The sequence below is a fragment of the Melanostigma gelatinosum genome (assembly GCF_949748355.1).
Source record: "Melanostigma gelatinosum genome assembly, chromosome: 12".
Taxonomy (NCBI): domain Eukaryota; kingdom Metazoa; phylum Chordata; class Actinopteri; order Perciformes; family Zoarcidae; genus Melanostigma; species Melanostigma gelatinosum.
The window spans coordinates 20,926,761-20,943,143 of NC_136645.1; the positions used below are offsets into that span (position 1 = coordinate 20,926,761).

General features: G+C 44.7%; 2 protein-coding genes across 2 annotated transcripts in view; both read right to left on the bottom strand.

The window, feature by feature from the left end:
* Nucleotides 1–1,425: 1,425 nt before the first annotated feature.
* Nucleotides 1,426–2,397, bottom strand: LOC306786022 (homeobox protein vent1B-like; the record flags this gene model as incomplete). Its single annotated transcript, XM_079280648.1, has 3 exons — nucleotides 1,426–1,677; nucleotides 1,791–2,023; nucleotides 2,127–2,397. 3 exons carry the CDS (start codon nucleotides 2,395–2,397, stop codon nucleotides 1,426–1,428), a joined length of 756 nt encoding a protein of 251 aa, XP_079136774.1.
* A 2,803-nt stretch (nucleotides 2,398–5,200) lies between these two features.
* The window catches only part of kndc1 (kinase non-catalytic C-lobe domain containing 1), a gene marked incomplete at its 5' end in the record, with an annotated part of 41,164 nt that continues 29,981 nt past the window's right edge, over nucleotides 5,201–16,383 (bottom strand). Inside the window, 2 exon segments of the mRNA XM_079279587.1 lie at nucleotides 5,201–7,523; nucleotides 9,849–10,006. Of these exon segments, the coding sequence (XP_079135713.1) occupies nucleotides 7,295–7,523; nucleotides 9,849–10,006 (387 nt within the window). The 3' untranslated portion in view covers nucleotides 5,201–7,294.

Below are 16,383 nucleotides of genomic sequence, written 5' to 3' on the forward strand. Positions count from 1 at the left end.
TGGCATCTGGTTGAAAATCCTGCTGTGGAATAAAGTAAGTGTTGCTGTCATAACAATTAACGAAATGGCATATATTAATTACTGTTTTCAAAGTCATTACAGCAGGCATCTCAGAAAACACGTTAATGCCAAAATAAAAACACTGAAAAAAGACTGAAAAAAGTCCCACAGGAAAACTGTGGGACTTTTTTCAGTGCCAAATATATATTTTATAATAATTGTATTCCAATCAAAATATCGCATACATGGCTGTCAAATATGTGACTCGCTTTTTTTTCTTTTACAGTTGCAGACAGGAGCGCCCGGCTGTCTGAGCACCAAGAAACCCGCTGATGAAGCCTTTGTTATGGTGGGACATGGTGGGTGTGTCTGCATGTGGGAAAGTGAAAAAAAACTTCCGTTTGATCACTGTTGACTCCATTTGAATGAGACATTTGCTCACCCCCCCCCCCCCCCCCCCCATGCTGCAGGTAACCTCAAAGCACAATGGCGATTCTATTGGTTTTAAATACATTATTGCAGACCTGCAGCTTGCATATGGAGGACCTTTTGGTTAACTGAAAGTGCGTCTATCTATCTCCACATCTCGTCACAATCACGTATTAACCGCAGGCCTCAGACTTCACTCACCCAGATCTGATTTTTTTTCGGCCACACAGAACCCCAGACTCTCTGGAGCCGGACCGGAGGGCTCCTGCTGTAAGTGTGAACTCATCAACGAGAGGCTTAATTAGGACTAATTGTTGACCGTCATCTCCCCGTCAGCTGGCGTTTGAAGTGCAAAGAGAAAAATGGGGGGGGGGGGGGGGGGGGCATGTGAAAGGAAGAGCATATGGTCGGTCTTTGTTGACAGGTAAAAAAAAAACCATAATGTCTGTACGAGAGGCTCAATAAGAATGTGTTCGTGTGTTTTTTTTTCTTTCAACAGTACAATCCTCGGTGATTTGGTTCATCATGACTTCTTTATATGGATTGGTTTGTCCGGGTTTTGAGCCATTTATCTTGATATTAGCAGAGATCCATTCAATGAGTTGCGATAATGGTCAACTCCCACCTCCAACAGTTCTCTATTCCAACCTCCCCGTCTTAAGATGACAGACAGGATGATCTATTCGTGTTGAACTAATCCTGCAATAGAGATAATATCATCACCATTGTCTTGAAGATACCCAGTGCAGTTGCGGCTGTAGGCCTGCATCTAATGTGTGTGTGTGTAAGCACCGATGAAAGGCAAAGTCCAGTGCTGCAGTATAGAATATAGACTTTATTCAATTATAAATAGACTTTTTTTGTAAATTATATATACAACTTATATATATCCAATAAAATAAAAACAAATCAAACATCAAATTAAAAACAAATCTGGATTGCACGTGTTTGGATCCTAAGTGTTTCGGTCGGAAAAGTCTCTGGTCGACAGTTGTTTTAGTAGAAATGTGGGTTGCAGATCATGCGATGAGGAGGGGGATGGTGGTGAGGGCGCATCTGCTGCTGGAGGACCATCTGCGGGTAAAAGGCCGGGCCGGTCGCGGGGTAATGGGGTCGCTGTCCGGCCACGATGTGGTACTGGTGAACCGGGGGCAGAGGCTGGAACAACACCGGTGGGATCTGGGGAGCGAGGTAGTCCTGAAATTCCCGTTTTAGCTTCATCCTCCTGTTCTGGAACCAGGTCCTGACCTGAGAGCAAGCAAAACAACAACAATGAAATGAAGTGAGATCCAGAGTAATGCAGAATCAGTGGAATCCGTCATTATTTAAACGGTTTGTTTACACTGAATGTCTCTTCTTACCTGAGTTTCTGTGAGGTTCAGCTTCTGCGCCGTCTTTACTCTCTCTCCGGCATCCAGGTATTTGTGCTTGTTGAAGATCTTTTCCAGTTTGCTGATCTGCTCGATACTGAACTTTGTGCGCACACGGCGCTGCGGCGCGTCTTTCTCCGCGTCGCTTCCCTCGTCCACAGAGAGGCACTCAGATGAGGCTGCCTCGCTCTCGTACCCGGAGGAATAACCGTTCATTTCTGAAACTGGAGAGATACAATAAGAATAACTCTGGTTACAAACTGTGCTTGCGCGTAAAATACCTATGGTTTAAAAGTTAGGACGTGTATGCTGCTATTAAGTACTTACTCGGAGAGGCGCAGCTTGTCGGATGAAAAGGTGAGCACAGGCTGGAGTCCTGCCCGCTGCTCTCCACTCGCTCCGCGTGCTCGACTGACTTTAATGATTTGGGTTTCGGCTGCAGGTAACCCTTGCCAAAAGTCGGCGGGCGCGGCTGCACCATGCAGGGCATGTGGGGCCTGCAGTTCGGCGCGGTATCCACTCCAACTCCATGGTCCTCAGTCGGTGCGCTGTGGAGATGGCTCTGGGCCAGCCAGTCCACGGAAAAGTATTTCACCATGTTCGCAATGCTGCTCAGTGACCTGCACAGTCACCAGATGTCAGAGGGAGTGTGTGTGGTTGCAAACCCACACTCGGCCAGCTTTTATAACGCCCTGGCCTCTTGGCTGGCAATTTGCATATGTAGAGGCCCTTGTTAACGCCCGATCGATCCCGATGATTAGGGGTTAATGGCTCGTTATTGAAGTCTTTACATATCCTGTGAGTGTGTGAAGAACTGGCGCCGCCGAGTCTGTGAGAACCCTCCTGAGCTCATACATTTGTCCGCCCCGACTGAAACCGGGGGGCTCTGCAGAAACAGCTGTATCTGCTGCAGAGGTGGAGACGCGCTTTCATGTTTTTCATCCAGTAGCACCGGAGCAAAGGTGTCAGAATAACCAGTCTTCTTAGTGGTCTCACTTCAGACAATACAGGTTAACTTGTCCATGACTGATCTCATGTCTCTAATCTCCATGTGGGACGGAAAGCAGGGAAGTAACTGAGTACAGGCCATGCGCTTTCATTTCGAGGTGCTCTACTATGTATCCATTTCCTGCTCATATACTTCTATTTTACTACATTTCAGGAGCTAATGTTGTACTCCACTATATTTATTTCACAACCATAATTACTGAATTCATTTTTTTAGATTAAGATTTTACACACAAGGATGCGAAATATTGGGCTCGCCAACTACAACAAGCACAGTTTATTATTACAATTTTAGTACAAATTGTAATGAATACTTCTTCCACAGCTGACTCATCTATTTTTTGGGTTGGTATTTAAGGAGTGGCTCCAGATTGGAGCACTTAATCCTCATAATAGTGATCCCTGCATTACACAAGGGGACTTGATCTGTGGTAAATGATGCTCAGCTCTTCTGTTGTACTTCTGCACGATGTCAAAATGGGGGGAAAGGGCGGGGGGGGGGGGGGGGGAGATGATCCCTCTGATTGGTTTTCGTATTGACATGACGTATTGATACCCCGGTGAGCGCTGGCGCCGGCTACCCGCGAGCCAGCGTTTGGCACAGGCGCTTCAAACATTACGAATCAAAGGCATTACAGTAGCAACACAATTACGGCGGATTGTCGGACCGTTCACATGTAAATATGCCAAAACAAGCTGCGAGGAAGCTGGGGTGATGGGGGGGGGGGGGGGGGGGGGGGGGTCTGTGAGCCCAAACAAACCCGCACATATTGAGAGATATTAATGATGCATTACTTGATATATACACTTGTTTTTCATCGGCTTTGGGTGTGATCTGTAAAGTGTCACCACGCTGACTGGCGGGATCACATAGTGTCTGTTTGGGGCCACATGCACCGGTGGGACGGCCCGTCCGACTTTGTGAGATCTCCGCGTGCGGTAATGGCACTAAAGTGATCGTTTAGTTCTGCGACAAAAGCAGATAAGAGGCAGGGACCTGGTCGTCTCCTCTATCGGCGATCTGCGGAGGCCGGAGTCCCCTCGGCCCTCTGGAGCTCTTCATCTCTGACGCTTTGAAGATGAGCCCCGATACCGTCAGATCACAACACCAAAAACAACACAAAAAAGCCACCCGGGACGTCGCCTTCACACTGCGCCGATTTGCTCAGCTCTGCCTGCGTGGGCTCTCTCTTTCTGTCCCCACAGGGGAAAGGGCCTGGCAGGAGAGACTGTATTCTAATTTCGACAGGGTCACTAAAGCCTGGATTCAAATAAATAAATAATTAAATCAATCAATTAGTTGTATTTTATCTACCTCACACAGTAAATAAAAGCAATACATTTGGGAAGTTGTGGTGTTTCCACAGGACCCATTTCAGGTTATTCATGAACATTTCCTGGAGACCCCAGTAGTCAAGTCAGTCCTTTATTTAAAGTAAAAATATCACCCTCCAGAAATATCCATTATAAGTCAAATTCCTATCGGTTTGATTTACTTGTGCTTTTAAAATCAGCTTTGTATTCTTATTTACTATATTATTGCATCATAATTACAATGTATAAAGGTGTAAGCAGCCATTTCATGTTGGAGAGGATGTACTGATAGAGTACTCTATTGCAGTGCTTTGCTTATGACGTGCTTGCAGGTTTTGTTAACTCGCCGTCAGATAAATGTAAAAAGTACAACGTGGCCCTCTTGAATGATGTGAAACATAGTGGCATGGAATGGACATATTCAAAGTGCAAGCAGCTCAAAGTTGTACCACAGTACGGCTGAGTAAATGTGCACAGATACATTCCACCACTGACACTTCATGACTGTTATTATGAGAACTGCATGTAAATATGATTTTGAGTTCATCGTGTTTCAGAAGTCTTTACATGCAGGAAACAACTCAGTTTGGGGCCTCAGAGACCTCAGCTATCAAACACGGTTAAATACGATGGATTTCCATCTGCTCCATGTCAGTGTTAGAGTTTAGGCAGCACCACCCATCCCAAATCACAAATAAGCCCGTTTTGATTTGTGTTATTGGAGTTTTATAACAGTCTGACCCCAAACACACGCAATATCACTATATGACAAAATACTGTACATTTATTGACTATTTGACACACAGCCCATGTAACGTGCATACTCCCCTTCATCAGATGTGCAAGCCCAAACATTAAGGGAGTAAAAGCCGAGGTCAGCACAATAAGAATAATGATGCAACGGTGATAAATAGTCCTTCTGGTCAGGTTTGGTATCCTGGCTGAAAGTAAAATGCAACCATTACACACCACGGCAAATCGTCCAGTGATAATTAAAAGGAGAAAACATGCCAGAAAGCACACTGAAAGTTCTACGATGCAGCTTTAACTCCCAACATGAGCTGCTCGCACCACACCTCACATCTCCAGACAGCTGCAACCGGCCACGCTTTATCACGGATATTGTCTGACAACAACGCGCTTTGGCAAGAGGTGGTTTATAAAATCTCATTTATTTGGCTGAATTAGGCAAATCTTCATGGCACGTCACATTCCATCTCCACGGTGTGCTTCACGGCAGAAGGCCGTGGAGATGATGGGGGGGGGGGGGGGGGGAGAGAGAGAGAGAGAAAATAAAAAATAGACTGAACATCATTCCTCAAATGACATTTTGCACACTGCTATCTCATTACGTTGCATCACTTACTCTGTAACGGTACGGTGTTGTCATGACAGACGCATGGTCTTTTGCCCTGCGCGACACGTTTATTGATAATAAATGCAATCACGTCACATTGTGCTGTTTGAATGGGATTCATATTTAGATATTAATTTACCATTCTAGTTGTATAAATCTAATTTTTGTTATTAAAGAGAAACTACACTTTTGTATGTTACTAAAATATATGATCAACAAACACTGGAAATCGAATACATTCTGAATTGTTTTGTCTCGTTTCCTACAAGTCACACACACACGTTTCAGCAACATCAAATATTTCATAGTTGACATGGCTGGGTTCACCTGCTGGGGGGCCTCGGGTAAAAATGAGCTGATGGGCCCCTATTTACCCCCAAATCTATCACCTTTCTGTGAAATGTGCACAATATTTCCCTGCTGGGATGACACACGTTCCCAGGTTTGCTGTGTCATATGATTAAATATAATTAGATCTAGAAATATGCAGCTCTTAAGAAGAGTATCATCTTGAAATAATGAACGTCTGGAAACTATATATTGACACAAGATCATTGTTCAGGACAGCGCCTCATTAGGGTACAAGGCTGCTGTATTCTGTCAGAACTGGTTGTCGAATGGTTGAACAGCTTTGAGATTTTTTGGGGGATGCTCCTGATTTCCATAACTCTCTCAAACATGCAAATCCGACATTCACTCCTCACTTCACACAGTAATTGGCCAGGTGTGCAGAGTTGAGAAAAGGAGCCAGGGTTTGAACTCCTCTTTCTATATCTCTGTTTTTCATTCTTTACACAACTGTCAAATCACACTTTCTGTGCGTATAAACGATTGCAACGCTACGAATGCGGCACAGTGTGAAAGTGTGCGCAGTTATCCCCGTATTTAAACAATCATCGTGCCTTGCACGTTTCAGTGATGGCAGGCTTTTCAATCTGGTTCCAGTGTGTCAGCTTTAATGTTGCTTTGCCCTCCAATGTGGTCAGACGATGTGTCGTAGGAACCAGTTCTTCTGTAGCATTCCCCAGCCCTAAGGGCCAACAGCCGCGCTAGCAAAATGCTAACGACAGCATGCTAACAGGCTCACAATGACAATGCAAACACATACATACATAATGTTCACCATCTTATTTTAGCCTGTTAGCGCGCTAATATTTGCTAACTAGCATTAAAAAGTATGTACGGCCGAAGTCAAAATCAATAGTGGCCGAAAAGATCACCGGGGTTGTTACAATTCATCCTGTGTGAGACACCATTCAAATGTCATGGCAATCCATCCGATAGTTCTCGAGACATCCAACTGAAAATCGCAAATGTGAACCTCACTGTCACGCGAGAGGAAGAGTCCGGGGACCTCTTAGTGGGTCCAATTAATATTCACACAAACTTTCATAGCAACCCATGCAATAGTTGTTGAGATGTTCGGTCCACGCATGAGGCTTTAACAGTTAACAATGATTCAAAATGTCAGTAAATGAGCCGAGAAAGAATCATTGCAAATCATAACCGCCACCAATTAATGCTCTTTGTGGAATTGCTAATATTAACAGAGGCAAACTGTGTAATCTTAAGAGTGCAAGTTATGAATGAAGTTTGCTTGAGAGTCTAAACTGATTCACTGACTTTAGTTAAGAGGCCTTTGACAGATAGTGAACATGAGACAACGTTTTCCAGTTGACAAGCCTCTGCTGCCAGGACCACAGAGGCGTCAGCGGGTCGTGGCGTGGGCCTGGCGCCTCAGTCTGGGCTTGGACATGAGGTGTTGACCCGGTGGTGGTGACTCGCTCTGGGCTCTGAGATGTCGCTGGGTCGGGGCTCATTGGAAAGTGGCCTTAACCCTCCTCAGCTTGTCCTGGATCCTCCGCGCTTGTCGCTCGCTGGTCTGCTGGAAGCTGGCGTCTTTGTTGGCGGCCAAGAGGTGGATGTCAGAGGGGGCGAGCCGGGCGATGCGGCGCCGAAGGTAGTCCTGCAGCTCCCGGTCGGGGCTGTAAGGGTACACGGCCTCCTGGAAGGCGTGGACCTGACTCACAACCTTTGCTATGCTCCTTGGATCCGAGGACGGATGGGGCGAGAGCACGGGGCGGCACGAAATGGGAATAAAGAGCAGAAGGAAAAGTGAAAACATGAAAAGCATTTCGATCTCGGTGCATGTCATACATATATGTTTCCTTCCTGGCAGCAGCATCGTTTTTGTTGTCTGTGACCTGATTTGGATAGAGCGGGGTTAACCCCGGGTGCACAGCAACCAGCTGCGTCTCTGCCTCCTCCTGCTAGATCTCCTGACCCCAGCATCTGGCTACAGTCGCCTCTCAGCATCTGGCCCGAAACCTCTTTTCCAATCAAACCGCATCCCACGGGCGCCATCTGGCGCAACACCGGCACCCCAACTAGCAACCCAAATCCAACAGCTGTGCCATTACCATCCAACCGCCACTTGTTGTGACCTCAGCATCTGGTCGGCCATATTGGACTGGAGGAGAAGGACACGGGGAAAATGTGTCCTCGTAGCGAGTTGGCCGACTTTGTCATAGACGGATTCTCGGGATGTGGTGGGAGAACTGATTTTCAGTTCATGACACTAACTGTTAGTATATTGTGTCACTGGATGGGACAGGCAGCAGGCTAATTTCATTGGCTGTATGTCCATTTCACTAATGTCACACCTCTAACGAAAACAAACGAGTGCAAATTGCAGCACGCGGTTAAATCATGGTTGTAATGTAAAGAGGTCTGGGCTTTTTACAAACATATCGATTGCTACAAGCAGTGGCAGCGGCGTCACCGCGAGTCATTCTATTCGTTATTCGATTTGCCTCAGTCCCCCGACTCCACAGTCTGTTCACATACGACTGTGTTGCCAAATATAATAACAGCAGAGGGAAATTCGCTGATGACGCCACAGGGATTGGTGCGTTAAATGACAGAGAGGACACCTGTCGTAGGAAGGAGGTGGGGGACATATGTACAGTATGTGGCGTCAAGACAGCAACCTCTACCAAGATGTTGGGAAAGCAAAAGGAGGTCATTGTAGATTTTAGGGGAGTCCAAAAACTGTTCAGCCACCAGTTTACATCAATGTGAAAGTGTATATTGAATCAGATTTGTATGCATTCAGATCTCACACTCTACCGGGGTTGTATTCATAAAGCTTCCTCGTACAGAAGAGTTGCAAAAAAACGTAATAAGACAGAAATAAGACATTAAGTTATTTGGCAACTTTGGATTGTGGGTGCGTGAACCCGGTCGGGATGTAGAAGGGGGTGTGTGGCCTAAAAAGTTAGGGAATCGCTGTACTAGACAAACTAAATAATGTCCATGGTGATTGGTCACAATGGACTAGTATTTGTGTTTTTCTAGCGTGTGTTTACATGTGATATAACAGAATGTTATATTGTGTTATATTATGTTATATAGTGTAGCAATAACAGCACGTGCCCATCCAATATTCCTCTATCCAGAACATGGATTGCACTGTTGCGACTCATTTGATTTTCCACGTGGTTAAAATGTTGCACTGCGAATCATTTTCATAACAAACTAATTCAACTTTATTGTGGTAAGGGGCAGAGTAAACACACAGATTAATGCAAAAATAGTAGCTTTTAATAATCATTTTTTACACTGATGGCTGTAAATTGATCAACAGTTAGCTGTCTGCATGTGGAGCTGACGCGTTTTATTCTCTCAGTATTAAGAACGGGGGAATGTACAGTGAGCCAGTAATCGGGTCTTTAATCACTTTGAACGAGGTTCATTTCGCAATAACGTTGCACTCGCTGTGCGTCATCCATGCTACTGCACGGCTCCTTACTAAATCAACCAATCATGTTGCAGTTTACATCCACGTCTGTCTTACATGTCATCACCTCGTCATTTTTATCCTATTAGACATTTGTGTGGAATTGTCATATTTGCTCTATACATTTTTGTATCTTATGGTCGAAAATGTGTACGCGGAGGCAGAACCATGATCTTATTGCTTCCTCGAAAAGAACGAGTCCTCTTGCTGCTGCTTGTGTAGCAACAGTCTGTTATTCATACAAACAGAGCGTAGACTGCAGTAATAGACCAATCAGAATCAAGTATTCAACAAGTCTGTGTTATCAATTGATAAAGTTGTTTACTGTAACCACGTTACAGTAGCAGCCGGATCAGAGGGACTACAGTAAAAGTGAGTCATCACAGTGCCAAGTTAAGGGTCATCATGATGATGCGGTGGCGTGAGGCCATATGAACACCTCATAAATGTGGACGTGTGTTCCCAACGATAGGATTTTGCAGTCGGCTGCGTGAACTGATCAGCAATGAAACTCTTTGAGTTAAAGGGCCAGAGCAGCTTGTTTACAGAGCTAGCAATGGTTCCCCCTCACCTGAGCTTGGTCCACTTGTAAGCTCCGGTAGTGAGGGTGAAGGCTCCGATCTCCAGCTGCTGGACGTGCATGGCCAGGATGTGCGCCGACGGCAGGGTGGGCCTCCTCCTCGCGTGTTCTCCCCCCATCAGACACAGGTCGTCACTCTTCAGAAACACCTGAGGAGAGAGCAATTCATCCGCACAGTAGATAAATGAGTTCTTACTGGGATGGAGCGTTTGAAAGAAATGTCCAATTAAGTCTCAGGCGCTTGCCGCGGTAAACAAGCGTGGCCCGGCGTAGCGGTGCAATGCCATGGAGAGACTCGAGGGGATGTTTCCGTCCAATTAAGTCTCAGGCGCTTGCCGCGGTAAACAAGCGTGGCCTGTAAGAAATTTGAGTAAAAAACTGTAGTTAGTAGATATAATAAAAGTGTTTAATAATTCATAATTAATAATTCATAGTTAGTCATAATCATAAGGGTTTTGAGAATGCATAATTAAGATAAACATAAGCATAAACAAACATGCAGAAGCATGAAACTTCTGACAAGTTGCAGAAGTATAAACTTTTATTTTGAAGGATTATTATAGATGGGATTAAAACGTAACTGACAGTCATTGAATGTGATAGTAAACACAGGGGCAGACAGTAGAATACACTCCTGGAAGTTAGCCAATAGGAATCGGGATAAACGGAGGAGGAGGTGTTTCGAACAAATGTGGGAGGTTTATTTTGAAGCCTTTTTCTCTCTCACCTGGATGCTCGCAGAGGACAGACGTGTTAAACCCTGAGGAGCTGAGTAGAGTTTTTTGCAAATGGGGTTTTATTGTTTTAATATGTCATAGGAGTGTACACTCCAATGTATAACTGTAAATGTACTTACATCAGTGGAATTAAATTCCTTATAATTGTAAACCAGTTTTGGTAGCATTATTGGTGCAGCGTGTCGACGGCACAAGCCGGCAGCATGGCTCCGGCCTCCCCTTTGTTATGAGGTAAAAATACTATCTTAACAAATTTGGCGAACCCCAGATGGGACAGTCTTGCCGGCCTCGCTGTGTGTGCTGACGGCAGCATTAGTCAAGCAGACAATCCTGGGCCCACAATATCGGTAGGCAGAGCCGTTTCATGAAATCTGTGAGTTAGCTTCTAGGAATCTTAGAGGTATTTCTGCTTGGCTAAGCGTTGCTAACGGCTAGCTCTGTGTGGCCGGTGGGTACGTTCCACGAGGGAGGCCATGTTCCACTGAGGTAAGTACGATTTGCTGTCTGAAGTATGATGAACTTAAGGGATTAGTCAAGAGTATAAGGATCCTAAGAATTAATTAAAGACGGACAGCGCTGTGTAAGTAAATCACCACATTGGAATCAAACAAGCTGTGGTACGGGCGAAACTGCTTTGCTCATGCTGGGAGCCTCCTTCGGCCCAACATAAGTATTGTTAGGCCTGCAGATAGCTAGTTTAAAGCAGTTATGTAGCGAGGCGAACTGAGATGTTGTGGCTTTGAGAGGCTTAGGTGTGCAAACCTTTGTGGGCTTAGTCCACGAATGTCGGGTCACGTCGCATAAGCTGCTTAGAGAGCTAGGCTAGCGGGAGTTAGCTTCTGAGGCCGCAGGCTTCAGGAAAGACACACTCGCTAGCTTTGGCTGTGAATATAATTAGTGGATCATGTGGGTGATTCAGAGGGCGTAGAATAAGGGCTTTGGTGAAACTAGACAGACTGGGTGAGTGGTTTGTGGCGTTGGAAGTGAATAACTCGCGTTTCATATACGTAACAGTGAGCTCGGGTCCGGATGAGCTAAAGCCCGTTAACCGGAGGTTTAAGGGTTAATAATAACAATAATACGTGTGACTAGTCTGTGTTTTAGCAGCGTGGAAATACGTTTAAAATGATGACTAAATAAGTCCAATAATACGTGTGACTAGTCTGTGTTTTAGCAGCGTGGAAATACGTTTAAAATGATTGTTATTGCATGACCGCGCTGTGGGGAGCTAACGCTAGCTACGTGTAGCTCCGGCGTTGCGGCACTCTGTATGTAAAATAAGTGCTTATAAAATAAAATAACGGCTGGATTGAGAGAGGAGACAGAAGGCGTATGAGTGGAATTAAAGTGTGGGATTTTGGTGATACTTGTGTGTGCGTACGCTTTCTTAGAAGCTCCGTTTTTGTCGTTAGCATTGCGGTTAGCATATCTGTTAAAAAAAAAGCCGGTTTCATGACAACTTCCGGTTTGGCGCAGGACAACTTCCGGTTCGGCGCAGACGGCAAGGCAAGTTTATTTGTATAGCACATTTCAAGGTGCTTCACATAAAACCATTGGAGGCATCAAAACATAAGGCAAAAGAAAAGGAGATTTAAAAACAATTAAACAGAAGGAGTAACTGCCGATAACTGTAAATAAGTGAGTAGAATCTGAATTTTTCAGAGATTCATTGTCTAAGAGCTGTGAGCTTATATCCTGACCTTAGTTTTAATTAAGCATTATAACTTTAGTCGTTGACTTTGGTTTTAGTTCAGCATTTTAACAAAGATTAATGGTTTCAGTTGTGTTTCTTCAATTCTTGAACTTAATTGTGACTCATTGTGCAGACCAGAGTGTAAGTGTAGTTCAACAGTTTGACTTACATTGGTATTTCTGATTGAATATCTTTGAACACAGTTATTGATTTTTAAAGTTGAATTTAATATTTAATTGATTAATTATTCATTGTTTTTTAATTTCATTTTACTTCCAATTTTAAACCTTTCGAATTCTGATTTGGAACTGGATTGTGATTGTGATTCTGATTTAGATGTTGAGTTTGATTTCGGAATTCCAGCTTCAATTTTGGATTCGAGATTCCTTCACATATCCAGTATTGACTAATTTTGGTACATTTACTAATTTACATAGTTCCTAAGAATCAATTTTGACACGGACGGCGCAACATATTTGAGAGATCGTTGACCTCTCTTACACTACAGACGTATGCTAACATTTACTGCTGAACTTTTGGCAGTTCTGTGTTTGTTTTAGTCAAGGTGCGTGGTTGAGTCGGTCCAGATCTGGGAAGTGGAGCAGCGGATCCCAGCTTTGGAGTCAGCGGCCACACGCCATACAGCACAGAGGGTGAGTTGACTTTGATTCATGTGATGACAAGCGTGCACATTTAATACACACATTTGAATACTCCTAGGCTGCATAATGTTTACATTAAAGAAGCAGAGTAAGGAAGTAGGAGCACTGGTAAGAAGACTAAAATGTGAAGTAAGAGAAGTAGAATGCATCAGAAAAGATTTGCAACAGCAGATAGAGGAAAGACGAGCAGAAAGTAAAGAAGACGAGGATATAAAGAGCATGCAGCGGCGGCTGCTGAAACTTCAAATAGCGGCGGCTGACAGAGAAATAAGTAGAAAACATCTGGCCAAGAAACAGATGGCTGTAGCCAAGGCTCAGGCCTCACAACAGCCCCAATATCCAGCTGCACCCCCGACCTCATACCAACCAAATCCAGCAGTACCAGCCCACACAGTGGTGTACTACCAACCTCCACCACATTATAGAGGCAGAGGACGTGCACGAGCATCTAACAGAGGGAGAGGTAACTACAGAGGAGGTTATGAAAGACCTGTAGGTAGAGGGAAGTGCTACGTATGTGGGAGAGAGGGTCATTGGGTAAGAGATTGCCCACATAAAAGGAGAGGAAGACAGATCAGTGCAGCACCACAACATGCTCCGTTCCCACCACAACATCAGCAGCACCTACGACCAGGTCCAGCTGGACCTCCTCCCATGAGACATCAACAGATGCCCATGCTGTCACCAGGACCATGGGGAGGTTCACTGTATAGCCAAGATACATAGATGATTGCCATGTGATCCCTTACAGCAGAGATATCGAGGTGAAGGGGGATATGGTAAGGTGTCAAACATTTATGGTAAGGTGTCAAACATTTTTTGTAGATCCACATTTAGAATCGTTTTCAGTAAAGGTGCTACTCACAAATTTTGAGATTTAATAACGTCATGATAAACCACAACTAGACTTGCTAACTCTAGAAATTGAGAAATATACGGGAGCTCTAACTAACATGAGCCGAGTGTTGTTTTCTCAGGTGACAAACGCAGAAGCAGCAGCTGACGAAAGGAAGCAGGCTGATGTGTCACCAGGCAGTCTGGTGTGGATAAAAGTCCACAAACGCAAGTGGAGTGAACCAAGGTGGACCGGTCCATGGGAGGTAGTATTGGCAACCTCACATGCAGTAAAGGTGAAAGGTAAAACTGGAGCTACTTGACACCACCTCACTCACTGTGCAGCAGCGAAGGTAACGAGTGTGACACTCGCAGAGACAGGAGTGAACATCAGACAGGAAAATTTGAAGCCAAAGACACCTCAAAAGAGGGGTTAGACAGTACTGAAGATGACGTTTCCCCCACAGTTTAAGCGAGGGCGTCCATTAGGAGACTCTAGGGTCAGTGGGTTATGGAAGTCTGTAATTATTTTATTCCTGAGTTCAGTAGCTTCCCTCTTAGTATGTGGAATTAACCACAGACAGGAACCAGATCACATGCATGACTACATCAGGATTCGACATTTAGCCTCAGTAGCTAATCAAACCGATCTTAGACCACGTAGAGAGGCTTCTCTGACGACACTCACCTATGAAAATGTAACTCTCACTCTTATGTTCAAAGAAGGTACAACATCAACGGTCCAGTTCGATTTCTGTGAAGTCGTTTCCGGTCCCAGGTATGAACACGCCTGCGGGTGGATGACCAAAACCGTGTGCATCATAACTGACGAGTGTGGGACTGCCACACAAAAGTATGGGAAGCTGTTATCATATTATGCCTGTGATGTGTACAAAGGGGGTGGGTAGATGTAATCCTTTAAGACTTACCTAAATTGACTGACTGAGGACTTTACGTAATACAGGGAAAGGCTACTGATAGTCCTGCCCCACAAGGGCTCATTAGGATTATTGTTTAGCCTGTAAAAAGACCAGGTTCGACATACGACTGACGCAGAGAATGAGGTAAGGGGTGGAAACCGGAATGGCAGATGGGAATTTATGGTGGGTACAATATACGGCTTCAAGCCAGTAGTACAGATTGTATTGTGTGTTTAGGATCTAGACCCCTAGCAACACCAGTTCCTTCAAGATTCAGACTCCTAAGTCCTGAATTAGTTGTATTTTAACTCTGTTTACTGATGACACTTTGCCCCTCCAACACACTTGTCAGAGGCTACACTGGCATTACCCACCTGTAGAATATAATACCCCATCTCTGTTCAAGGTTACAGAGGGTCCATTTGATTGTATAGTCTCAGATACAGCTAAGGGGCCCAATGTAGGTAGTAGTATTGCAAATTATTGCAAATTGTAGCAACAGTCACAACGCTAGCGACTATCTATATAACAGTGTGTTAAGACAGACAGCACCTAGAGCTGATTTATGGTGATGGTGTGGAGGAAGAACCATATATCCAATCCAGCCTAAAGATTGGACCGGTAGATGTGCGTTGATGCAACTTATATTGTCATTCTATATCCTGCCTGTCACTGATGCACCTTATGGAGAACTCATCTCTCCACGCCCACATGCTAACAGAAGATCCAAAAGAGATGCCGGTGGCCCGAAGGGAGCCTTTGATGACCAAGTGTACATAAGATGTCATAAGACTGCCAAGGGGGGTGTCTAATGACTTTCAAGCCAGAAATCAAATAGCAGCAGATTTAGAATCTGTTTTCTCTCAGAGGGTGATGATTAATAAAAATGTCGATTGGATCAACTACATTTACTATAACCAACAGCGTTTAGTAAACCTCACCAGTGACGCCATATCAGGACTGCATGCACAGCTGGCGAAGACTAGTTTAATGACCTTGCAGAACAGAATGGCATTAGATATGATTTAGCAGAGAAAAGTGGCGTGTGCCAGATGTTTGGGTCTGCGTGCTGCACTTTCATTCCAAATAACTCAGCTCCTGATGGATCGGTGACCAGGGCTCTGGAGGGACTGACAGCACTCAGCCAAGAGCTAGCAGACAACTCTGGTGTCACGAATCCGTTCACCGACTGGTTGGGAAGTATGCTTAGCCAGTGAAAACATACATTTTTGGCAATCGTAATTATTCTGTGTGCTGTCATCATAAGCCTCCGAGTTGTCTGTGGATGGGGGTTCCCTTGCATCCGTGGACCTCTACAGGGGTTTGTTGCTTCACCGATGAGCCAGACACCAGTCCAGGCAACCAGTTATGTGACGAGGATGAGGACGAATTGGAGCTTCTGATGGCCACAGTCTAGATGAGGCCACCAGAGGGACTTCACGAGCGGTTCCTGACCATCCTCTCGGAGATCCTGAAGGACCTGATAAAGGCCCAGATGGACTTCTAAAACATCCAGTGAGATGTTGGAAGTTTGGAAAATAGACGGATTGTTTTGGATGAGTATTTGGAGATTAAATTTTTTGTTTAATTGGGTTATAAAGGGATTTTAGGGTGTAAAGATTAAGAAATGTAATTTTGTCACGTGTAAAAGAACAGTCAAGGCTTCTCAGTATGTGTTCT